The sequence below is a fragment of the Cibotium barometz genome, chromosome 10, assembly GCF_041138505.1.
Source record: "Cibotium barometz isolate CiBa-2024 chromosome 10, ASM4113850v1, whole genome shotgun sequence".
Taxonomy (NCBI): Eukaryota; Viridiplantae; Streptophyta; class Polypodiopsida; order Cyatheales; family Cibotiaceae; genus Cibotium; species Cibotium barometz.
The window spans coordinates 27629276-27655803 of NC_141055.1; the positions used below are offsets into that span (position 1 = coordinate 27629276).

General features: G+C 42.2%; 1 protein-coding gene across 2 annotated transcripts; it reads left to right on the forward strand.

The window, feature by feature from the left end:
- The first annotated feature begins 2523 nt into the window (after positions 1-2523).
- LOC147634736 (uncharacterized) lies at positions 2524-26397 on the forward strand. 2 transcript variants are annotated; one of them, XM_086803906.1, is made up of 6 exons: positions 2524-2852; positions 2945-3029; positions 3264-3370; positions 3493-3542; positions 25814-25896; positions 26041-26397. In XM_086803906.1, exons 1-6 carry the CDS (start codon positions 2630-2632, stop codon positions 26153-26155), a joined length of 663 nt encoding a protein of 220 aa, XP_086660032.1. In that variant the 5' UTR covers positions 2524-2629; the 3' UTR covers positions 26156-26397. The 2 variants fall into 2 exon arrangements, with proteins under 2 accessions (XP_086660032.1, XP_086660033.1); XM_086803907.1 differs by having other exon boundaries at positions 2570-2852; positions 2945-3033.
- The last annotated feature ends 131 nt before the right edge of the window (positions 26398-26528 follow it).

Sequence of the window (26528 nt, forward strand, 5' to 3'; positions counted from 1 at the left end):
TAACCCTAACCCATTCTCTTCCAATTGACCCACACCATTATCTCTCGTCATTTCCTTTCCCTTGGTATCCATCCCTTGGCTAGCAGTTGATTCCAATTTTCCCCCCATTTTTGTTTACCTCCTTATCCCCTTCCCCTTAAATTTGGAGCCTTCTCGGGGGCCTACTTTAAATGTAGAGGATTTGGTCATATAGCTAAAAACTATTTAGAACAAAGTCATTACTTTTTTTTTTGGGGACTAGTATATATATATATAAATTAGCAAAAAAAGCTTTTTACATCAAATTGACACCAAAAGTCAACATCATATCCCTACCCTTACATCTCTAATCACTTTTGTTTAGCAATTCACATAATAGATTCCATCTATCCTCCTCCATTAGAAAAGAAGATTGTTCCCAAGACACATGATAATTCAACAAAATAGAGGCCTCCATTAATGCTTCAATAGAGTTCACCCTCTAGGAGTTTGTTTTTCCAACACATCACCCTTCCTTGACCAGATCTTAATAGTGGGTCTTGTCCCCACTGGATTCTCTATGAAAGCCACAAAAGTATGGTCTATCTGCTTCTCTTTCAAGTACCATATTTTAGTCTTGGGACCAAGCTTCACTTGCTTGGCTTCACCTCCAAAGAAATATGCATCAAACCAACTACAAATTAGGTTTCCCTAGTATGTAAGAGAGGATCCAAGCCAGATCAATAGTAGTTAGTTGATACCATTCTGCATTCTCTATAACATCAAATCCAGACCATCAATCTCTAGCCTGTTTATAGAGATCATAGATCTACACATATACATACATTTATGCATCATTCCTGTCACATCCAAGCCAACTTTCAATACATTCTAAAACACAATATAGTTCCTGGAGATCCAAATTTCCCATAAACAGTAAGCTCTAATTATATTGAATAGGAAATCTGCACCCTCAGCACTAACAGCCCATTTTCCTAGAATCCAGTCCCCCCATTGTGTCTAAAACCCTACTCCATGTTCCACCCATTTCATTATTTTTCTCCATGCCCCTTTGATGGCTGGGCAGTTCCAAAAAGCATGTTTGCAATCCTCTAAAGCAGATCTGCATCTGGGACAACATCTACTAGTGAAGTTCTTTTGCACAAGTTTCACTCCCATAGGAAGAGCCCACATGTAGACTCTCCACAAGAACACTTGAAACTTAATAGGAATAGGACACTCCCACAGTTCTTTCCATTTCTTTTTCCAATAGCCAGGGCTCCAGTTCACATTCCAATTTTTGTTGCAATAGTCCACATTCAAATGCCCTTTCCTTAATTTTGCATACAAAGCCCTAGTTGTTCCTTTCATCGATTTGGCCCCATTCACCCAAGCCTAGTCTTTGATCCAGTAGGATTCATCAAAGGCAGTAAAGAACCACCCCCCCTAAATCTGAATCATGACCTGTCTCAAGAGATCCTTTTCCTTTGAAGATGAATTATATTCCTGATGTAATTGATCAAGTTCTTTCCACCCCACCTCCGTTTTATCCTAATAATCCACTAACCTTCTTAAACTCCTATTATTTAGCCTCCGTGCAGAATAAATATCCAACAAGCCCAATGGTATATTTATGAGGCCACCAAATATTTAAGCTAAACAATGAATTCCCTGAAATCCTATACCCCCCCCATCCCAAACCATCAACCTCAGCACATCTTTCCAATTACTATTGGGCCTCTTGCAAAAGGAAGAAGCGGTCACTTTTAGAGGAGCATAAGAAAACAAATTTTCCTTCCATCCCAAACCGTGCCAAGTCCCTTTTGATAAAACCAAAGAGGCCTCCACCAATTCTTTGACCATAGCAGTCCATGTTTCTTCTTAAGACAGACATTTTGGAAGAAACTGAGCCACCCTTGCTGAAGTTTGAGTGGGTAAATGCACAATCCCAATCCCCCCTTCACTCTTTGGCAAAGACACTTTATCCTGGGCCAACCAAACTATACCTTTCCTAGAGCCTTTACCATTTCTCCACAGAAAATCCCTTATAGGGCTCAAGAGTCTCTTCCGATGACTTTTACCAAAATCAACCACAAGGCATAGAAACATTATATATGCATTCAGCACTGTATTAGAAATCACCACTCTATTATGAAAAGGAATTCTGACCCCTTCCCACTTCTTTATTTTTGCTAAAAATCTGTCTAAAGCCCAATCCACCAAACTGCTTATTTGTAGGAGCTCCCAAATGTCTTACAATTTGCCCTCTTTTAACAACCTCAGACCCCCACCTATGCAAATCAAAATTATTATCCTCTGACAAACTAATAATCCTAAACAGGCTGATAATGCTAGTGAACAGCTAGTCATTCAATGCTTTACTGATGACTCTTTGTTGTTTTTGATGGCTGATAATGAAAATATGAGATAGGCTCTAAACATTATTTAGGAATTTGCAGATGCTTCTGGTTCAAAAAGTGCAACAAAGTCACTACTTCTAATTGGGAGCAGTCTTTAGATATATATAGTCTTGATTGGATCACTCTGGTTCTCACAACTTGATGCCAATTTAATTGTCTACTTAAACACTTGTAATTAAAGTATACGAACCGTAGGTTATTACGACGGCGGAGGGGCAAATAGTTCTCCGTGTCAGGCCAGAGAACGTTTCATGGCCCATCTACGGGCACTCTGCAGGCTGCGGTCCGCTCTGGAGCCTCTGAACCGGCTGTCTTCCTGCTCTTCTCACAGACCTAACCCTAACCCTAACTCTAACCCTGAGCCTAACCCTAATTTCTGCCCCCTGAGTCTTGCTTCGAGCCCAGCCGAGCAGACGTCCAGGAGCTATGGTGGTCATCATGCTGTTGCGACTTCCAACGATTGGCGACTTGCAGGTTCCTTTTTCTCGCTGTTTTGGCTCGGAGAAGAGGGTGCATTTTTGTATTTGATGATGTCAATGTCTTATCCCTGCATTCTTTTGGCACAGCACGGTGTTTCCCTGACCAGAGACGCTTCTTTTCATCAGCATCATCATCACCAGAGGGTTCTCCCACCGACTCTAGCACAGAAACGTTGGTATCTTCCTTAACATCCCCAGGTGAATTATAGATGTTATGTGTGTGTTTTAACATCGATGATTGGAGCTCAGGGCATCTGAAATAACTTAAAGCAGAAGATTTGCTCTATGTCACACAGCAATAATCTTCATCATCTGTGTATTGTGGCTGCCTGATTTTTTTGATTCTTTTTCTCAAGGTGAAGGATAAAATAGTGTTCCTAACATGACGGCTTTTCCTGGCCTACAGGATATCAGTGACATTTGTAGATAAACATGGTGATGAGAAAACTATTAGGGTGCCGCTTGGCATGTCGATGCTTGAAGCTGCCCATCAGAATGACATTGAACTTGAAGGTGTGAGCTTGGTCATTACCATCAGAATGATGAAAGTATGCATATTGTCAAGGTGTTTCTGTGCATATGTGCATGATTGGAATCAATCGAAGTTTCTATTTTTGTGTACCTGAACCTTGCAGGAGCTTGTGAAGGTTCTCTTGCCTGTTCGACTTGTCACGTAATCGTCATGGTTTGTACCCTTTCCATTCCATTTGCCATGGACAACTTTTTGTTTTCAACTAATTTTGTGTCTATGCCTCACCATAATGCTAATACAAACATGTGAAGTTCTCATTTGATAAGATCTATGAAGTATCGTTGAAAGTTGTAGATCTTTGATGGGTTTAGAAGACCTCTAAGTGATCTTGTCTACAGTTCCATGTAGAAGTGCATTGTTGATCAGCAGGTACACAAAGTTAATTATTTAGGAGATTGTATGGTCCGGTCCAACTGCATTGAGTTGAACATGAGCCATTTCATGGTTGAGCATGGAGATGATGTGGGGCATAGTGTTTGCAGTTGCTTTCTATGGTACATATTGAATGGCCGTGGAAAGCCTCAAATATAATACGGTATGCGTGGCTTGCTGTTTTTGTGCGTGTAATTGAGAAACCAAATGAAAATAGGAGAAAGCTATTTTTCATTAATATCTTCTCATGTGGAAAATGACCTATAAGGTTTCATGTTAAATTTCAAGTGAGTGTGCTTTTGAGAAAGGTACCAACCACATTTGAAGCAGGGCCACCACCTTGGGTGGTGTGGAAACAAGAGCACAAACTCTTTTTAAGTCCTAAGGGTGGTGGAGGTAAAAAGATAGAGATGCGGGGGGTTGGGTTAGTGCACACCATGGTGTGGACGGGCACTATTTTATGTAATGATGGGATAGGGCTGTGGGCAGGTGCCACTTGTCAGGTCGTGGACCTGATTGACCGGAGTAGAACAAATTGACCAGTAGCATTAGTGCATATACATACGTTGGTAGCCAAATTTTCATAATCATCTGCATTCCTAGATGTTTGACTTCATAGAGCATTTCTTTGTAGGCGAAGTGCTAGCCAAGAGTGTACAAAAGGTTACAAGGCTGCAGTTGACATTTTCACTCAGCCATATCCTTTTTATCGTAGATTTAGTTGTATTACTTCTTTCTTGTACATAGTACAAACAATAGTTTAGGACCCTTGTGTGTACTTTGTGTGATTCCGCCGCTCTCGTTTTTCTATCTTTAAAAATCATAGCGCATAGGCACTGTCACCAGCTTGGACATTTCCCAGTTTGAAAGGGGTCTGGTGGACTCCAGGATGTCTAAATATTTGGAAAGTACAAGCTTTGGGAATGGGGGATTATCCTTGAATACAAAGGACCACACTCCTAAAATTTAGGAGAGTTGCTATTTTTGGCTCGACTGATGGAAATTCTGCTCGCATCATTACATCTGGAATTGAGCAGATACCAAGAGTTGGTGAAGTGCCTATGATAGAATGTCTACCAATTGGGATATTTTTAGAGATAAAGTTTATGGAAGGACCCATCTCTTAGATTGGGACATGTGGCAAGAAAGTGGACCAAAGTGAGACAAGTGGCCTGACACTTGTTAGAAAGTGGATCAAAGTGAGACAAGTGGCCTCACACTTGTCACTTCAGCTATTGTGTGGCTCTCCACTTGTCATTGTAGCCTTCTCTTTTCATTTTAGCTCATGGGAGGTCCAAATCTATAAATTGGAGTCCTCTCTCTTCATTAATGGAGTCTCTCTTGCTGCACCCTAGCCTCTGCCACCGTTATAGGTTGCCCTAATGATGGCTACTCTCTTTCTCTCTCTCTCTTGAAGGCTGCCCATGAAGAATACCGACTTTTGGGGACTGTTTTGGAGGCTTCCATCACGAAGAAATACTGAAGGCGAGGGTATTTAATCATTTATTATGATTTCTAGCCATTGTACTTGTTGTACCAATCTTTGTACTTGCTGCAGCAGCCATTGTATTGGTTGTACTAGCCCTTGTACTTGTACTTGTACTTACTGTACCACCCATTGTATCGGTTGTACCAGCTTTTATACTTGTTGTATCAGCCACCACTGTACTACTTGCTGTACTGGTCATTGTACATGTTGTACCAGCATTTGTACTTGTTGCACCAACCATCGTACCAACTGTTCCAACCACTGTACTTGCTGTACCAACCATTATATCTATTGTACCGGCTGAATGGAGAGTTGTACTTAATGTACCAGCTCTATTGCATGAAGACCCGTGGTTTTTTGGGAAGAATCAGTATCCATACGGAGGTATATGGATTATATTGTTGGCTCGGCATTTTTACAGCCCATGTTTCGGCTTGGTTGCCTCGTGTTGGGTTGTGTTATGGCATTTGTATATGGATAATCCGACATCTCCTGTGGGGAGAGTAAGGTCCTCAAAGCTTGTACATGATATTATTCTCCTTGGGTAATAAAATACTCCAAGGGAGGGGGGGGTCGGCCCATTCCGGCCTCTATGCGGTGTCACACGTGCAAGCTCCATTTTCAGCATTTGTGGATGTTTTGTCCAGCTTTATGTTTTATGCAAAGTGATGATGGATATGTGTTAAAGCTGTGGCCATGTTTAAGTGTTTTAATATGCTTCGATGGTATCAACAAGTGTGTCAAAGGCCCTAGTCCCCCGGGCACCTGCCACGAGTTACAGGCACAAGTGCTCTACAATTGGTAATAGAGCCCAAAGAATATGCACATTTTTTCTTTTATGGCACCATTGTGTGTTGACTGCCTGGATAGGGTAGTGTGCCTAGGCTTTATGAGTGGCCGAAAGTTCAGGTCTGGGAAAGATTTCTTTTTGGTATTTGTGGTGTAGGGTCACTCCCCTTATTCAACCCTTACCAGCTTCACCATCATTCTTTATCGTTGGTTTTAAATGACTTGTTATGGATCGCGTAGTGCTTGCGTATTTATTTCAGGGTTTCAAAGCAAGCATGGAGGCCATGTCTCACTGTCTCCGAACGGATAGAGTTGGCACCTTGATCGCCTAGTGTTCCCGGATTTGGATTCTACTGAGGCTCGTGCTCTTCAATAAGGACATGCAATTTCGAGGATGAAGTGGCAAAACTTTTCGGAGGAGGATTTTCCACTCCTCGGATGGAGGTAAAATAAAATGTTGCAAGTACAGTGTACATCTCAAATGTAAAAGCTCAACTCGAGGAGAGACACTCACCAAAAGAGGGGTACCGATCCCATATTTCTCCCACGGTCCACCAAGGGACTGGCTGAAGCTGAGTCTCTCTGAAAAGAGCTGTGTGGGCCTCTGTCACAAAATTGACCATGCTCCGAGATGTGTTAAAGATTTCAGCAATCCAACCGATTTTAGCCGCATCTTCAATCAATAAATCCAAGTTGGGAGCAGCACAAGGGGTGCACATAATATGTGGGAACTCATCCTCTAGCATCTTGTCTATGGACACAGTTTGACCCATTGTCGGTGATGATGTGCACAACATTTTGTATCTCGAGCACTGCCTCATGTAGGTGTCTCCAAATAAAAGCTCCTGTGACCATTGTCCCTATTATAGAGGCATCAATAGCGCGTAAAAAATAGTGCCCTTGCAAGAGAACATCAAAATGTTGTACACATTCCTCTTTCTAATGTCTTACCAGCTATTGCATAAGATAGTGCAGCCATATTTAACCTAGTGTTCCTTCAACGGCTCCATCTCTAGCTCCACATGTTCTTTCTCTTTCTTCAATTGGGTTGTGCCTAAGGACTCACAAGAGGAGTTCTCCCACTCGTATCCAATGCGAATAATTGCTCTTATTGTCTTCTTCCAATGAGGGGTATCCACAATATGAAAGGACAATACACATTGTATAAAGAGCTTGGTCAACTCTCTAGTGGCTTCTTTTATAGCTTGCTTTTGAATCCCTACTCTTATGCTTGCCCTCTTTAGGTAGTGGCCACCGCTAGGGGCGACCGACAAAGATGTCCTTTGAGCTCAGGGAACGGAAGTAGACCCAACTCCAGTGTCCATACCATTAGGCATATTTGCTTGGCTATGCATAGTGTCCTATGTAGGATTGGCATCCTTTGGGTCCATGCATGCAGTGGCATCAGCAAGCTGAATTCCTTTCACTGCTTCTTTGTTGAAGAGGCTAAAATCAATGGTGGAACTTGTGGGCAGGGTCCAATCCCTTCTCCTTTTAAACATGAGAAGTGCCCTTCACGTGGATAAGGGAACCACTCGATATTTTTCCACAAAAATTACATTTCCATATGAATGTGCAATAACCCCCATATTTGCCCTTGAGGTGAAGAGATGCAGAGAAATTGGGCAGCTTGGCAAAAATGCCCAAATTTCAAAATCTGAAACTTTCGGATTGCAGGCAAAAAAATAAAAAAAATTGACGGTACCAACTTTGCAAATAGGGTGCAGGAGTCTTGGGCACGAGAAGCAAGAATTCGAGGCAAAAAAGTAACACATGCAGGAGTAGGTGTCACCATTTGGTCCTTTACCAGCTTTGATCAGTGTTTTGGGGCAAGCCCACACACGGAACAGAACCAAGGTGAGAAGGGGATTTTCCATAGAAGGAAGCTGAGGCATTCAGTGACATGGATAGGCCTGAAAGATGGTCACAAAGCATTTGTGTCACAGGATTTTAATCATTCATTTGGCTTAGAAGGTTTATGAGTCAAATGTGTTCAGACTTCATTAAAAAGTTTGGTTGGACATTGGGTTGTTTGGGCATGGATCCCTGGACAGAAGAAGGTGCCTAGGGTTGAGGGCTAAAACCGGCATATAAGCTTGGGCAAAAAGTTGGAAAAAGCATGGCTAAAAAGAGAGCAGGTCGATTCCATCTATAGAAGGCTGGGCTGACTCGTTAAAAGGAGGAGGGACTCTCTTTTGGAGCATGCGCTAGAGAGTACATGGCCGACAGCAGCTGATTGTCTCTCTCTCTCTCTCTCTCTCTCTCTCCCCCCCCCTTGTATGCACACAGTTATAGGCGGGCAGCAGCCGATTGACTCTCTCTCTCTCTCTCTCTCTCTCTCTCTCTCTCTCGGATGCGCATGAAAGCACAGGGCCAGCAGCAGCAGTTCTTTTCTCTCTGTGCTCTGCGCTGACTGTATAGTTCTTGTTTTCCCTATTTCTTCTCGTGCCTTTGGGCTGGTTGACAGCAGCTGTCATGTGCACAGTGTGTATCTACCGTGTGCTACACGCACGCAAGACTAGTTTTGAGGCTTGGGGAAGCTTAGGCAGGCTGATTGACGAGCTGAGTTAAGGAAAGACTAACGGGCGGGCACCCAAGTATGGACGGGGGGGCGCCCAAGTGTGGACGCCCGATGACCGCCCAAGAGCTTATAAAAGGGTGGCCAAGGTTAGTTATTGAGATATAGAGTCTCGCGAGTTTGTGAGAGCTCTATGGTCTTGGAGCCTGGATCTAGTGTAGACGTGCACCTGCTTTATGCAGCCGAGGCCGGCAGCAATCTCGAGGCCCGCGAGGGCGGCTTCGTGGCGGTATGGGACGTCGTGAGGAGGAGATTCGTCGGTACGTCAACCTAGTTAGCTCAGCTCGTGGCTCGGTGGGGACAGCCAAGTTTGTGGGCTTGCCCACGGTTGTCATGGTTGGGAGGTGAGTCAGGCCTGCATCCCCTTGTTTGTTTGTTCGTTTGTTTGCAAGATTCGAGTCTCATACTAAGAACGATCACGAGGAGATCCGTGGGGATTTGACAGTGGTATTAGAGCATACCTCGTGAACGAGCAAGTCCGTAGGTAGAGAAGGTGAGGTCAAAGAAAGGTATGTGTTAGAAAAGCTTGCTGTTTTTTCTGTGCATACTGTTGTTTTCAGAATAGTATGTGTTTTTCTTCATCAAAGAAACCCATGTTGATGGGGATGGTAGATAGTAGGGTCGTTTGCGTTGCAAAGAAGAGAAGAGATTGTTGGTGCAGTCGCATGAACTGCAGGGAGAGAAAACAGAAAAAAGCATGGTTTGCTTTTTGCGAATAAGAGAGAGATCGAAGAGAGATGCGAAGGGTTGAAACGTGGTGGCATGCTGGAAGTCGTGTTGGAGGTCGCGTTGGCGCCAAGTTTGCGGGCAGGGAAGCAGCCAGGCCCCGTATGCATGTCCAAGCGGCCAAGTCTGCATGACCGGGCGGCCAGGCCTGCCAAGCGAGGCGCGTAGCCAGCCCACGCAGTGCCTAGGCCAGGCCAAGCCGGCGCCCAAGCCACGCACGGCAGGCGCCAGGGCCACGTTGCCATGATGCCAGGCCCACGCGGCGCAGGTTGGTGCAAGAAAGCACTGGTTGACGCAGGCGATGGCAGCAGCACGTCGGCGGGCGAATCCAGGAGGAAAGAGAAAAAAAACAAGGAAAGCCCACGTTTTTTTTAGAGCTTTCATTTTTTTTTAGAGTTTAAATTTTTTTAAAAAAGTTTAAAAAACCCTTCTCCAAGGTTTCAAAGGTGTTTTATTTTTTTTAAAGAAAATTGGCTATATATATATTTTTCAGCTTTGACCATGACCTCGCAGCACCTCACTTATGAGGTCTACCTCCAGAAGTTTAGGGACTTGTAGATGAAAGCTACAAAGATGGATCCCACTACTCTTTTGGGGTTCTTGGTAGCTGGTTTACCAGACTTGTACCGTTTACAGGTTAAAAATAACAAATGTAAAACTTTGGACGAGACCATTCATTCAGATCGTATCTATGATGATACAATGGTCTCTTCTAAGTCGAAATCCGTTACCGAGCAAGGAAACAAGCATAAAAGAAAGTTCTCCGTGTCTATGGCTAACACGACAGAAGGAAAGTCTTTGGACTAACCTGCGAAGAATTCAAGTTCGACACCAGCGAAGAAAAAACGACTCCTTAGGGCTTTAAAGCTCAAGAAGGAAGGACGTTGTTTTATCTACGAAGAAAAAGGACACATGCGTAACGAGTGCCCAAAGCAAAAGGGTACCAAGACAAACGTAGGACCCAAGCTAAAGGCAGCTAACCAGTTGTCTTTGATAGGTACGTCAATTACTGTACTTTCTCGCCCTAGTACTTGTTCTGATTGTTTGTTCAAATCTAAAGTATTTGGCTTGCATGATCTTCTTTGAGTTTATGGAGAAGTGAATGGCCATAAGGTTCACATTCTTCTAGACCTTGGTAGCTCACACAACTTTGTTAACTACAAACTTGTGCAGAAATTGAGTCTTGATACAACACCCAGCGATCATACCTATGATGTACGCCTACCTGCGGGAAGGCAAGTATGGGATCGAAAGGTGGAGATGCTTCCAATCCAGATTCAGGACTACAAAGACACTCTGGAATGCTATGTAATGCATCTAGAAAATGTAGACTTGTTATTAGGGATTGAGTGGTTTAAGACTCTTGAAGTCCAGATAGATTGGTCTAGTCATATTTTTTCTTTTCAGCATAGGGACACCTAGTATAGTATTTTAGGTGATTGTATTCATCCCTCTTAGGGACCTCTTGTAAATATAATTGATTTTGGAAATATAATGGATTCTTCTTTGTATACCGCTTTCCATTGTGTATTGATTCCGCTTTCTTCCTTTCTCATCCCTTCTTTGGATGTAAATGAATTAAGTGTGTTTGAAAGCAAGGAATTACAGAAGATACTTGATTCGTTTCAAGATGTATTTCCTAAGGAACTGCTATCGGGTTTACCACACCTGAACAGGCAGTAGATCATTGTATTGACTTGATCCCTGGTGCTCATCCTGTCAGTATTCCACCTTATAGGATGAGCCAAGCTGAGGAAGATGAGTTGGCTAAACAACTCGAAGATTATTTGAGGATGGGCCAGATCCGTCCAAGTAAATCACCTTGGGGTGCACCTGTGTTGCTTAGGAGAAAGAAGGACGACACCTGGAGAATGTGTATAGATTACAAGAGATTGAACAAGCTGATCATTAAGAATTGTTATCCTCTCCCTAGATCAGATGACCTGATTGACCGGTTAGCAGGAGCGAAATATTTCACGAAGATAGATTTATGTACTGGCTATCACTAGATACGTATTCATGAAAGGCATGTCGAAAGAACCGCCTTTCGGACTAGGTATGGCCTTTACGAGTTTCTCGTATTACCTTTTGGGTTAACCAATGCTCCAGCCACTTTCCAGCAAATGATGAATGATCTTTTTCATGAACATTTGGGGAAATTTGTGGTGGTGTTCCTGGATGATATCTTGATATATAGTCGTACTCTTGAGGATCATGTCAGACACCTCACGATTGTCTTATCTATTTTAAGACAGAATCGACTATATGCTAAGTTAAGTAAATGTGAGTTCTTTATGATCGAAATCATTTACTTGGGACATAAGATCACTCGAGATGGATTGAGCATTGACTATGACCGAGTTCGGAAGGTTCTGGACTGGCCTATACCGCGAACAGTGAAACAACTTCGTTCTTTTCTCGGTTTTGTTGTTTTTCTTCGGAAATGTGTGCGAGAGTACTCTTAGCTCACACTACCGATGACCGACTTATTGAAAGATCGTGGACGTAAGTCAAATCAGTCTATCACTTGGAATAACGATTTGGATATGGCCTTCAGACTTTTGAAAGATAAAGTCAAGGAAGCACCTATCTTAGCATTGCCTGATCCTAGTCGGCAGCCTTCTGTTCTTGAAACTGATGCCAGTGACTATGCTATCGGGGCTGCTCTATTTCAAGATGGTAGACCGGTTGCTTTTGAAAGTAAAAAGCTAGACGACACTCAATCTTGTTGGCCAACCCTTGAGAAGGAGCTTTATGCTGTGATTCATGCTCTCAAGGTTTGGAGACATTATTTATATGGCTTCAAGTTTGTGGTATTGACTCAGTCAATCAAGTATGTGTGTGATGCGGATGATTTAGAGGAAGGAAAGCTCGTTGGGCGGAGTTAATGCAAGATTTTGATTTTGAGATCCGTTATCAGAAAGGGTCCATGAATAGTATTGCAGATGCGCTTAGTCGAATTTGAGAGGTGAATACTTTGTTGTTCACCGAGATTTCTACTGACTTATTTCAGTCATTGAGAGGGCTTTGCAGGACTGATAGTTATTTTGACTGATAGTTATTTTGGTCCATTTTGGCAGAAGATCCAGGACGGGAGCTCATTGATTGACTAAGACTCGATGATTGAGCAGTCTACCATTCAGGCTGCAGGCGGTGGATGATTCGGAATGGTTTACTATTCCGTAATGACAAAATTTGTGTACCACAGATCCCGAACATTAGGTCCAAGATTCTTAAGGAGTGTCACGACGCCCCTTCTGTTGGACACCCTGGGATACACAGGACACTATCGTTAGTGAAACACTTTTTATTGGCCAAAGATGAAAGGGTATGCAGAAGATTATGTTCTCAAGTGTCAAATTTATCAGGCAAATAAAGCTGAACGCTTTAGACAGGCTGGGTTGTTGCATCCTTTGCAAATCCCAGGTAATAAATGGGAAAGTATTTCCATGGATTTTATTACCGGATTGCCAAGAACACATCAAGGCCACGATTCTATTTGGGTTGTGGTAGATCGCTTGACAAAAATGGCTAGATTTTTACCGACCCGGAAGACTATTACAGCTATGCAATTAGCTCGGTAATTTATCGAGCAATTGTTTAGACTGTACGGGTTACCGCGGGACATAGTCAGTGATAGGGACTCTTAAGTTTACGAGTAATTTTTGGAAACTTGTTTTTGAGAAGTTGGAAACAACTTTGAATTTGAGTTCCTCAGATCATCCTTAATCTGATGGGCCAGACTGAAAGAGTGAATCAGATTTTGGAGGATATGCTTCGAGCATATGTATCCAAAAGACAGAGTTCATGGAAGATTATCTTCCTATGTTAGAATTTGCATATAACAGTACTAAGCATACGAGTATAGGGTTTAGTCCTTTCATGCTTATGTATGGTTTTCAACCTAGATCACCTGTGACAGTAGGATTCTCAGGACTTCAGCATGATGCAGCACGTAATTTTTTGCACGATATGCAGGAAATGTTACAAGTTGCGATTCTATTAGAAGTGCTCAAGACCGAGACAGGTTTTATTCTAATAGACATCGTTCACCCAGAGAGTTCTCTGAAGGAACGATGATGTATTTACGAGTTTCGAAAGATTGCGAGACTTTACGGACAGGTCGATCTCCGAAATTATCCCCTAGATACTGTGGACCATTTCGTGTTACACGACGGATTGGTTTAGTTGCATATGAATTGGATTTGCCTTCTCATGTGAAAGTTCATCCTGCATTTCATGTCAGTAGACTTAAGGAAGTACTGGGTGGAACAGATCAGTTAGTTACTCCTCAAGAAATTATAAATGTCGAGGACATGACATTTGTTCCGCACGAACCTGAAAAGATTCTTGGATTTCGTGAAAGAAGATTGCGTAATACGCTTATCACGGAATAAAAGATCGAGTGGAAGGATCGTGTTGAGGAGGACGCTATATGGGAGACATTGACTACTCTTCAGAGAGATTACCCTGGCTTTTTAGTGAGCTCAGGAGTGAGCTCTTAGAGGAAGGGGAGTATGTCATGTGCAGAGTGTATTTACCGTGTGCTACACGCATGCAAGACTAGTTTCGAGGCTTGGGGAAGCTTGGAGCTAGGCAGGCTGATTGATGAGCTGAGTTAGGGAAAGACTAACGGGCGGGCACCCAAGTATGGACGGGCGGGCACCCAAGTGTGGACGCCCGATGATCAGCCAAGAGCCTATAAAAGGGTGGCCAAGGTTAGTTATTGAGATATAGAGAGTCTCGCGAGTTTGTGAGAGCTCTATGGTCTTGGAGCTTGGATCCAGTGCAGACGTGCACCTCCTTTATGCAGCCGAGGCCGGCAGCAATCTCGAGGCCCGCGAGGGCGGCTTCGTGGCGGTATGGGACGTCGCGAGGAGGAGATTGGTCGGTACATCAACCTAGTTAGCTCAGCTTGTGGCTCGGTAGGGACAGCCAAGTTTGTGGGCTTGCCCATGGCTGTCATGGTTGGGAGGTGAGTCAGGCCTGCACCCCCTTGTTTGTTTGTTCGTTTGTTTGCAGGATTCGAGTCTCATACCAAGAATGATCACGAGGAGATCCGTGGGGATTTGACAGCAGCCTTGCACTCGTTTTTCTACTGGCCGCCTACAACTTGGTTGTTCAGCAGTGAGAGTTCTCTCTCTTTGCCTTGTCTGGTTGTTGAAGATGGTGCTGGCCGTACAGCAGCAGTGCTGCTTTCTCTTCTGTTGGCTGTCCTCAGCCTGCTGACGACAGAGGTGACCATACAGCAGCAGGCCGTACAGTTGTAAGGCTTCCTTTTGCAGCCTGTTGGTCGTAGAGTGTGTTTTCCTCTCTGGGTCATATACAAGGATTGTTTGGGACAGCTTTGAAGACAGTTTGAAATGCGTGTATGAGCGGATGGACAAGCTTGTTGACATGCTGGGTGTAGTCACGGGCCAAAAAGAAGGTCCTAAGGGTACCAACCATGACATCACTGATAGTACGAGAAGCCTCTGAGCCCCGTATCATCAAAGCCTCTGGGTACCCTGCGTGATGTCCTTGCCACCGAGTGAGGGTGTTGGAAGGTCATGGTCTGGCCTCCTACATCCCACATGCATAGAGTCCCAAGCAATGGAATCATCTATAGTAATAGAAGACTAGGGCCATTCTCATTCCTCCTCCACTATGCAGCGCGTGCCTACTTGGCCCATACCGCGGATGTCTATGGAGAAAATGCAACTATCGCACATGTCTTGGTATCCCTACAGGTGGTTGAACAAGAGCACATGTCTAAGAGGATGAATCCTCATACAACTAAAGAGGAACCATTGATGACTTCACACCTTGCGAGTGTACCTTTTGTAGCCCGTGAGAAGGATGCGATGTTTATGGCAGTGGTCAAATTTTTTTAATAACTTTATATATTCTATCCATAGAAGTAATAACAACTCACATCTCTTTCAAGTTTCAAGTGTTAATATTATTTTTGACAGATTATTTCAATCGCATCACAATGAATGGAGGTATGTATATGTATATATTCATTTCATTTTATACAACTTTTCATAACTATTTTTACAACCTAAGAACCTAATTAATAAATTATAGATTCAACATTAAGGTTATTTCAAGTCCAGTAACTTAAATAAAATTTCTAGATAGAGAAAATTTGTGTCAGAATTTAAGTTTCAGAGAGAACTGGCCACTCCACCTCAAACTTCTATTCTGAAGAAAGTGATGTATGGAATTAATGTGGTGGTATGGGACATCAAATTGGTTTCATATACTTACTCTAGACACATATATGTCTTCTATCTTTTACCATCCTATGTGTGTATGCACAACGCACCTATGTGGTATGGGACACTTAGACTCATCTTACATATATTTATTTGACTGGTTCATTGCATATGCATTTTGTATAGATCTAGTCTTTCATACCAATCATGAAGCCATCCTCTCATGCGTTTATACAACCGTATGTCGGGGACGCCTGTATATGGCATGCTTTTGGACCTCCACTGTTTGTTTGAGTTGGTTTGTCGTGAGTTCCTGTTTGCTTTTTTAATATTTGGATAAGCAAATGTTTGCTTTTGACTTGCTTTTATATACAGTGGTATTATTTATTTTTCTTGCTTGGTATAAAATATTAAACATATACATATACATACATATATATATATACATATATATATATATATATATATATACATATACATATACATATACATATACATATACATATATACATATATACATATACATGTACATATACATATACATATATACATATATACACATATATATATACATATATATATACACATATACATTTACATATACATACATATATATACATATACATATACATACATATATATACATATACATATACATATATACATATATATGTATATATAGAGTGACAAGTGTTAGGTTTGGTACCATGGATGAGCTTTGCTTGGATCTTTTCTTTCTATGAAAGGACACTTTATATGAACACCATGTGGCTGAGTACAATTGCAATGTGACACACCTTTGTATATACAACCCTATAGCCAGGCATGCAAGTCGGGCAGTAGTAAAAGGCAACAAGCGTAGGTGTTAGAGACAGCCGGGCAATTAGATAAACTAGCGCAAGTTCCATGTGGCAGTGAGCCAATGGAAAATCGTCATAATCATTTGCATTTCTTAGTGTGGGTGTCTACATAGCATTTCTCTAGTAGTGTGGGCTGGCCTAGAAGATCAGTAGTGTTGGACTATGAGTTGTCGTTTGCAATCTCAGTCATCTTTTGTATTGGAGATCCAATTGTAACACTTTCTTCTTGTACATAATACAGACGATAGTTTAGGATCTTTGTATGTGCTAGATGTGTGATTCCGTTGCACTCTCTTTTATCTCTGATAACCCTAGCACGTAGGGACACGTGTTCTACACTATGGGTGACTTGGGTCGATTTTCACACATAAGCATGAACTATGGGTGAGTCTTAAACTATTGTGTGTATCATGTACAAGAAGAAATTGTTGGGTTGTGAGTTGCCATTTGCAGTCTTAGTCATCAGATTTAGTTGTAACACTTTCTTCTTGTACATAATATAGACAATAGTTAAGACTCGTGTGTGTGTCGTATGTGATTCTGTTGCACTCTTTTCTATCTCTGAAAACCCTAGCACATAGGCACAAGTGTTCTACACTGTGGGTGACTTTGGTCGATATCCATACATAAGCATGAACTTGCTAGTTAGTAGTTGCATGCTTGTCGCTATTATAAGCAAACCCTATTTGTTGGAGAGATTGTTTCCACTCGGACTATCTCTTGGAGACATACACCCTCGGCATATGCTCCATAGTCTGGGTAGTCTGCTCCATCTCACCATCCCACTTGGGATCATTTGAAAAGGACATACTCAAGCACACCGATTACCAAAATTGTGTAGTGAATTTGGTGTCCCAATCGTTGACAATCTCCTTTGGCACCCATAGAGTTTGTATCGTTGACAATCTCCTTTGGCACCCATAGAGTTTGTATCGTAGCACTACAAAGAGCTGAGCCAATCCATCCTCATGTTTTGTTGTTTTGGCTAACCACGGGCAGTTTGTAGAGCATACGGTCTCAATGTTGGTATCGGGGGCACTAGCATCTAGCTCACCGCACAACCATAGAGCCATTCAGGTTTACCCCCGAGTTGGATGCTAGAAGCATCTACAGACTTGGCTCCACTTGCAAAGCCATGGCGTCCTATACCACCAGGGCACACCCCTCCAATGTGAGCACAAGGTAGTCTCATTAGGGCCTCTGTCTAATCTCATCTCCAAATTAGGTGAATTGTGTTAACCCTGCTGGGGCCTCGGGATGTAACAATATGAGTCTTTATCCTTTCCTCCCATGGGAAGTCACTAATTGTTCCTTTGAAAAAGTCTTGAAGCCTCTTGCAACGCCCACCATTAAGAAAAATTGCAGGTTTGCCTTCTTTAGGAAAATGCAAATTCAGCCGGTCGAGCTATGTATCTAGACCTATGCAGCATGCGAACTTGTATAAAGGTATGCAAACCTAATGTTACATGCGTGGAAGCTCTGTGTCTTCTTTCAGCCCTAAGCACCTTTCATAGGAACATCTTGATGCAAAATGCAAATAAGAGATGGAGAGAAGAGAGAGAGATAGCTGTATTTTTAGTATATTCATATAGTACAAAAAGGCACATGTTTCTGGCAACCATAGGCATGCCCCAAAAAGGTGGAAAACCGTATCCTACCTATCTATTGTGACCTATCACTTGTGAGGTGTAAGATGCTGACTTAAAGACTAGATGCTGTTGCCATATACATAGGCAGTGATGTGTGTGAACACACTTAGGACCGCCGGGACACTTTTTCCCTCTTTAGGAGGTTTTTTCTCTCGGCTTGTATATACGCCCATCATTCTAGGGCTAACTTATCTTTTGTACATTGACACAATCTAATACACTTTGTGTTGTGTGCATTGTTGCTTCTTCTTCTCCAAGCTTTGTGTGCTTTCCTGCTATCCTAATTCCAATAATTGGTATCAGAGCAGGCATCGGCTCCTAGGGCTACGCCGGCAGCACCCTCCGACTCACGTTCTCCGATTGAGGTGAGCTTTCACGAGCGCTTCCAGGTCCCTATACTCTGCAAATAGGCTCGTAGGGCTTTGCGTTCTCAGAAATCGCATCTGAGATCGTTTCGGGCTCCGTTTTTGCATATCAAGTTCTGCACAGGTGTTTTTGTCATTTTCTGCAAAAATTTCGACAGTGCAGTTTTCTGCAAAACAGGCATACGTACTCTATTGTGGACCGTGCTACATAGCACGAGTTGTTTTCTGTTCAGTGTTTGCTTCATTACAGGTAGCTTTTGCATCAGTTTCAGTCAGTGGCCATGGCTGATAACAGCAATGATGTATTTCGCATGTTATCTGTTGATGACAAATTGGATGGAGACAGCAACTACCCACTTTGGGCATACATGATGCAGCATGTTTTGGTTGCAAAAGGAGTGTGGAACATTGTGCAGGGTATGGATGTACGTCCAGGTTCTATGGATGTAAGATCTGTTGAGGATGTTGTAGGTTCTAGCAGCTCTACTGTTGCTGCTGCTGTTTTACCCACTGCTGAACAAGCTCGTTGGGATGGTAAAGATGCGCAGGCTCATGCCTTGATTGCACTTTCTGTCAAACGTAACATCACCCCACATATTCGTTCAGCTAACACAGCATAACAGGCTTGGGATATTCTAGCTAGTTTGTATGCAGGTCGTAACGAGGCAAAAATCGCTTACCTGCGTAAAGAGCTAGAATTGAAGATTATGCAAGAAGATGATGACATGAATGTTTTTCTTGCTGAGATTAAAGATCTCAAAGAACAGTTGATTTCTGCAGGTGAGATTATACCTGATTATTCTCTTGTGCAGACTGTTCTTGATGCTTTACCTGAGACATATCAGACTTTTGCTTCCACGTGGAGACTGCTTAATGAGGACAGACCTGATGCTGTCAAGTATGATACTTTAGTCAACAAACTCTTGCAAGAAGCGCAGTCCAGGCAAAACAGGGCCAGGCAGCGTGCAGTTGATCAAGCATTTATTGTTGCTCGGCATGCAAAGAAGAAGTGGTAAGGCAGCCCCTTCCATTGTTTCTTCTCCTATTAGTAGGTCTGCAACTTCTTCTCCTTCCACAGGTAGCAACAATAAGTCTGAGAAGGCTCTTGATAAAGGCAAGAAAAAGACCAGGTGTAACTATTGTAAGGCAAATGATCATGTCATTAAGAATTGCCCTAAGCTAAAGGCTAAAGAGGCAAAGAAGAAAGAGTCAAATGCAGTCCCAATAGCGGATGCTTCTACAAATGCAGATTCTGCAAATGTTGTACAGGATACAGAATGGGCGTTTAGCGTGTATTGCCAGTATGACCCATCTGTACATGATGCATGTTTGGCAGTTTCTGTTGACTCTAATGTATGGTATTTTGACAGTGGTGTTACAAAGCACATTACCTCGTGTCGTGATATGTTCACTTGTCTTGAGGCTGTCTCTAATGGGAATACTGTCACATGTGCCAATAAATGCTTCATACCCAGTGAAGGGCTTTACTGCTGCAAACGGCAGCGCTTTCACACTTTCAGATGCTTTGTATGTGCCAGGGATAAAGAAGAATCTATTGTCTGTCTCTGCGCTTGCTAGACTTGGATTTGTAGTCAAATTTGTGGATGACAGATGTACTGTTCATGATTTGACTTCTGGTGATACGATTATTGCATCTGGCATCTTGTTTCGTGGGCTGTATAGACTCAATTCTTATGACAAGTGTGTGGAAGATTCAGCAAATGCAGTTTCTGATGAAAAGGCAGTTTCAGATGCAAAACTATGGCATGCTCGTTTTGGTCATCTGAACTTTGCTAGTTTGTTGCGTTTGCAGAAATTTGATATGGTTGCTTCATTGCTCCCTCTTGAGGCACCATTGAAACATGTTTTTGAAGGGCTGTATTTTGGACAAAATGCAGCGTTCTGCATTTCCAAAGGATGGTTCTGTGCGGGCTACTCGCAAATTGCAACTTGTACATAGTGATGTATGTGGGCCTATGCAAACTCCGTCATTTGGTAAACACTTGTACTTCGTGACTTTCATTGATGATTACTCGAGGCATGCATGGGTATATCCACTGAAAGCAAAGTTCGAAGTGTTTTTGTGCTTCAAAAATGACCTTGGCAAGGAACTTTGCTACATGCAAAAAATCAGTTAAAAAAACCCTAACACCAACTAGTGCACGATGTCTAAGCACATCTAATGCAAGGACTTGCTATAGGCCATAGTAGTTAGGGGGTTGTTTGAAACAGGTTTCCTAAAAGTTTCAAACGCGTTTCAAACGGGTTTCGTAAAATCAGTCCAAAGTTTCCTACCTATAGGTTTTTGCATGTACAAAATTTCAAATATATACTGTATAAAATATGTAAAAATAACACTAAACGCATAGAATACATGGAAACATCAATTTGAAGCCTATAGTCTTTGAATCACAAATAAGAAAAACATATAATCATCCATCATCAATGTCAAATGATCGTGATTCAAAGACCATGGTCCACTATCCATGATCCAATCATCCATCATTCCATGCCACAAAAAAAAAACCATACATGACACTACATAGGTTAAAACTTATAAGTTTGAAGTGTTCATGTCACATAAATCATGATGAATCAACAGTCATGGCCCAACGCCCATAAACAATACAAAATAAATTAGCCTTGATGAGGGAAAGCGGCACATGGAAACCAGAAAAAACTTTATCAAAAGAGTCGCACAGATTTCAACATTAGATTTGGGGGAAAAAAAAAGTCAAAAAAATTGCTTGAAAAAAACACGTTTCCTACAAGGAAACGTTTCCACGTTTCCTTCCTTGTAGGAAACGTGTTTCCTAACTACTATGCTATGGGCAGTCTAGTGCTCTGATACCAATGTTACATGCTGATGTAGAAGCATTTTTGATTATGTAGTAATTGTTGCATGCGCAGAAGCCTACTAATCCACAGTCCTAAGCTTGATTAAGAACAAGATGCTGAACAAACATGATTAAGAAAGAGGAGAGAGAAGAAGAGAGAGATAGGTGTTAGGGTTTTTCTTGTATTTTAATATGGTACAAAAAGATGGCTTAATGTATGTACATGGTCAGGCCCTTGGTCAGCCTTGGAAGGGATACACTTGTGGCCTCTGCATATGCTTAAGTGATTGACTTCAATAGGAATGATGAATAAATGACTTGGTGGAACTAATTTATATCTTTATGCTTATATGTGTGTGAAGGTTGCTGGTCGGCCAGTTGCTAGAGCTGTCGGCCTGCTGCTGGACATGAATTATTCCATAAATACTTTATTAACTGTTGCGCTTCATATTATATGCTGCTCCATGTGCTGGCCACCACTGCCTAAGGCTTAGCCGCCTGCTGCCTTGAAGCCATGTTGCCAGCCGACTGGGTCTTGATGGCTGCTGACATGTCTTCAATGCTGTCAATGCTGATTGTGATGATGATGTGCTGATGATGATGATGTGCTGCTGCTGCTGCTGATGATGCTAATGATCTGATACTGATGTTAATGTTGTTATGTTGCTAATGATGCCCTAAATGTTGACTTAGATCAGGGATTAAGGCTGTTCATGAGCCATGGTACAGGCGTGCGCGTAACAGTAATAACCTCTAATTAAATGCTAACCAAAGTCATTATTCTGCAAATACACAAAGACCAGAGAATTCTTCAATTAATCTAGTGTATATTGCAAAGATGTATATATATAATGATTAAAACTCAGATCTGACACTAGATATAGACTCCTTCAATGATAGTGTGAAACTACAATGCATAGACAAAAGGTTGTACTGCTGTCTCAAGACTTATGGGGCTGCGTTATGGCTGATCCAAGCACTCTCACTGCTGCTTAATGGTTGTACTTAGCAAATGTGGCATTGAATGCCTGAGCTTTGGCCCATCCTTAAATAGATGTAACTGTTGGTTGGCCACTGTAGGGTTGGTGGGCAGCATAGTTGCATTCCGTAGTTGTGCTCAACCTCATGATCCATACAGTAATTTACATGCGGCATGCATATCGTATGGTGCGTTATGTACACTGCACAAAATGTATAAGCTTCTATAAGCTTCTATTTGTCCTAGACCTTATCAAGCTGTGCCTATGTTTCATCCATGTGTCACCAACCTCGACATTTCCCAATATGAAAGGGGTATGGTGGACTCCAGGATGTCTAAATATTTGGAAAGTGCAAGCTTTGGGAATGGGGGATTATCCTAGAATACAAAGGACCACACTCCTAAAATTTAGGAGGGTTGCTATTTTTGGCCCGGCTCCGATGGAAATTCTGTTCGCGTCATTACATCTGGAATTGAGCAGATACAAAGAGTTGGCGGCAAAGTGCCTATGATAGAATGTCTACTGTATTTTTAGAGGTAAAGATTATGGGAGAACCCATCTCTTAGATTGGGACACGTGGCAAGAAAGTGGATCAAAGTGAGACAAGTGGCCTCACACTTGTCAGAAAGTGGATCAAAGTGAGAGAAGTGGCCTCACACTTGTCACTCCAGCTATTGTGTGGCTCTCCACTTGTCATCATAGCCTTCTCTTTCCATTTTCACACATGGGAGCCCCAAATCTATAAATTGGAGCCCTCTCTCTTCATTAATGAAGACTCTCTTGCTGGCACACTAGCCTCTACTACCGTTTTACAGGCTGCATTAATGATGGCTACTCTCTTTCTCTCTCTCTTGAAGGCTGCCCATGAAGAATACCGGCTGTTGGGGACTGTTTTGGAGGCTTCCATCGCGAAGAAATAGTGAAGACTAGGGTATTTAATCATTTATTATGATTTCTATTCTAGTTATTGTACTTGTTGTATAGCCATTGTATTGGCTGTACCAGTCCTTGTACTTGCTGTACTTGCTTGTACTAGCCACTATACAAGTTATACCAGCCATTGTACCTATTGTACCAGCATTTGTACTTGCTATACTTGATGTACTAGCCACTATACTTGCTGTACCAACCATTGTCGGCTGTACCAAACATTGTACTTGTTGTACCGGTTGAATGGAGAGTTGTACTTGCTGTACCAACTCTATTGCATGAAGACCGGTGGTTTTTGGGGAAGAATCAGTACCCACACGGAGGTATATGGATTGCATTTCTACAGCCTATGTTCCGGCTTGGTAGCCTCGTGTTGGGTTGTGTTATTGCATTTGTATATGGATAATCCGGCATCTCCTGTGGGGAGAGTAAGGCCCTCAAAGCTTGTACATGATATTATTCTCCTTGGGTAATAAAATACTCCAAGGGGGGGGGGGGGGGGGATTGGTCCATTCCGGCCTCTATGTGGTGTCACATGTGCAAGCTCTATTTTCAGCATTTGTGGATGTTTTGTCCAGCTTTTATGTTTTACGCAAAGTGATGATGGATATGTGTTAAGGCTGTGGCCATGTTTAAATGTTTTAATATGCATCAATGGTATCAACAAGTGTGTCAAAGGCCCTAGTGCCCCGGGCCCCGTGAGTTACACCATGCATCCCATATGCTTTCCCAAGAATCTCGCATATATATTGTGTAAACAACTGTTTTCAAAACACCATATTTTATTTTTATACTATCCAAACTAGAAAAATAGTGGTTTACATAATGTACCTTATCTTATCAATAGTTTTCGTGGTCATATTAAACACACACTGTATGTAGCCTAACATTTTTAACCACCTTGGTGGGCTGCACATCTCCCAGTAAAGGTACCTAAGCTTGCTAATGCTGAGATCTATGTCTGCACTTATGTGGTGCACATGACAAGGCGAAACGCTTTTGACCTCTTCAATTGTAGAAGGATGGGCTCTGGTCTGGATCCAGCTCCAAGCAGTTATTGAGGATGAGTGCCCCCCTCACTTTTCTAAGATAAGCACCTGCGGGTAAACCGTAACTTCACATGCATCAGCTTCAGCATTAGGTGCATGTGTCATATCAAGCCACGACTTAGGGTTAGGGTTTGGCAGAAGAAGCCCATGTATCTATAGTGTGTCACAAGAGGCTATGGGTGTGAGGTAAGGCACCCGAAATGGGCAACAATAGGTTGCCCACAAAATTGGTGGAAGAATGCAAATTGTGCCTATTTTTGGAGGCTCATAAATAGAACATCTTTTCCCATTCTATGCATCTTCCATGATTCTTTGGTAGCAGTCAGATATGGGAGAGAAGATTAAACTGAAAGAGCAATTGAAATAGATTAGTCCATAGCTTCTTAGTACATCAGATTTCAGAATTGTGAGAGGAATATAAAAGGTTTTCTTGCTTTGTTCACAGCCATACTCTTTGATCTTAGTGCGGTTTAGTTCTTAGCAAATACGGCAAGTTTGCTTGTAATCTTGCAAGCTTCATTCAGTTTAAAATATGTAGTAGGTTAGGTTGAGAATATCAAGTCTTTTGCTGTCATTTTTCCCTCCCTTCCTTTTCCCTGTGCACTCTCAGTTTTATGCATCCTGACAATGCCTTGAATTCCTCAAATCGAAGTTTCTCCAAGAATGTGTTCAACCTCCATCTTCAAGATGGACTTGGTATACTTATGGGGGGAAAGGGTTATATAGTATAGCTCTTTTGAAGTGAAGCAACCAACACTGATGTCTACTTCCTCAATTAGTGTGCGACAAAGGTAGTCAAAGGCAAGATACCACGCTCAGCCTATTCCTACAAGAAATCCTGTTTCACATTTTATAGGTTTTTTGGATGTGAATTTTATGTACATTTGCTAAAGCAGCAGTTTTGCTCAAAGTAAATGTATCCTTTCACCATACAGCAATGGCTACTGGCTCCACCACTAGTAGTGAAGGAGGAGGGATGCGCTTTTAGGAGGGGAATCATGTGGGGTGGAGGAGAAGCCTTGATGACTAAAAGATTGAAGAGTCAAGAGTAGCCAACGATGCTTGCGTAGGTCCAGTATGCCAACTAGCGTTGTGTTTAACCTGTGGCCCACAATGTGGTCTATGTGCTAGATTCATCTTCCTTGTACGATCAGCTATACTTGTGCCATATATCGGGATGTCCAGAATGTGTTCTTCTGTGGAAAATTGTGTTGGCTTTACTTGAAGTGTCTCTCCACCAGGTGCTTTGTGAACTAGATCAAGAACATCCAATATAACCTTTTAAGGATAAAACAAGTTCTGTTTTCTAGGATTAGCTTTTACTGTCTGGCAGTTGGCTGTGTTTGGAGTCGTATGTTTTTGCTAGTTTCTCTTCTTGAAAACACGTATGGATTGAACCTTGATGGTCCTGTAGATACCCCCAAATTGAATTCGACTTGTGGATCACGGTGAAGTGGTGTGTATGCATAAAGAACAGCCTCCCCTTTTGCAACAGTTTTTGCCATCCTGAGTCTGTATTTCCTCAATTTGCATGAAGCTTTTCAGCTTTGTTCTGCATGGCTGGTTCTTTTTCTAATCATGAGGGCTGCTACATGTGCAGGATGAAAAGTACTACAGTAAGCTGCCTGAACCCACAGATGAGGAAAATGATATGCTGGATCTTGCCTTTGGCCTGACAGAGACGTGAGTCATGTTTATATTGCTATATGGGATTTCAAATAGTCGAGTCTGCCCTTTTCTCTCAGGCATTTATGTAGGGATTTAACTGGGCCTTTCTGGTAAAAAGGACTGGTAGGTCTGCTTAAATTATGGCTTGTGTCAATGCAGGTCACGCCTGGGCTGTCAGGTGATAGCAAAGCCAGAACTCGATGGTATGCGGCTTGCATTACCTTCTGCAACTAGAAATTTTGCAGTGGATGGATATGTTCCAAAACCTCATTAGTGCAGTAGATGGATACGACTGCTCTGCACTAGGAATTTTTTTGAATGCAGTTGTTTCAAAACAACGAGCTTGTTTGATAAATATGTGTTTTTCTGGGTACTGTTGTTATCTCAACAGAGTTTTTATTCTAGTTTTCTGTCATGTTGACGAGACTGGAAATTTATTTCTTTGAGTTTAGAACAGGTTCTTACTGGAAATCTGGTTTTCAAGGGCAAATAATTTCTATCGGAAGCTTCTGAAGAGAGGTTTTGGTCATTGGTGATACGTTTGTTGTAAAAATGTTGCGACTAATTGACAGCTCCTAGTCGATTGCTATCATTCTCTCACTAAGGGTTTAGAGTGCTATGCAGTTTCCACCCCATCATGTCTTTGC

What these genes read in the sequence shown, in the direction of transcription:
- LOC147634736 (XM_086803906.1), top strand. Translation starts at nt 2,630, where the DNA reads ATGGCCCATCTACGGGCACTCTGCAGGCTGCGGTCCGCTCTGGAGCCT. An exon ending in CAACGATTGGCGACTTGCAG is followed by an intron (nt 2,853 to 2,944) that starts GTTCCTTTTTCT and finishes CTTTTGGCACAG; the next exon opens with CACGGTGTTTCCCTGACCAG. An exon ending in CTTGTCACGTAATCGTCATG is followed by an intron (nt 3,543 to 25,813) that starts GTTTGTACCCTT and finishes CTACATGTGCAG; the next exon opens with GATGAAAAGTACTACAGTAA.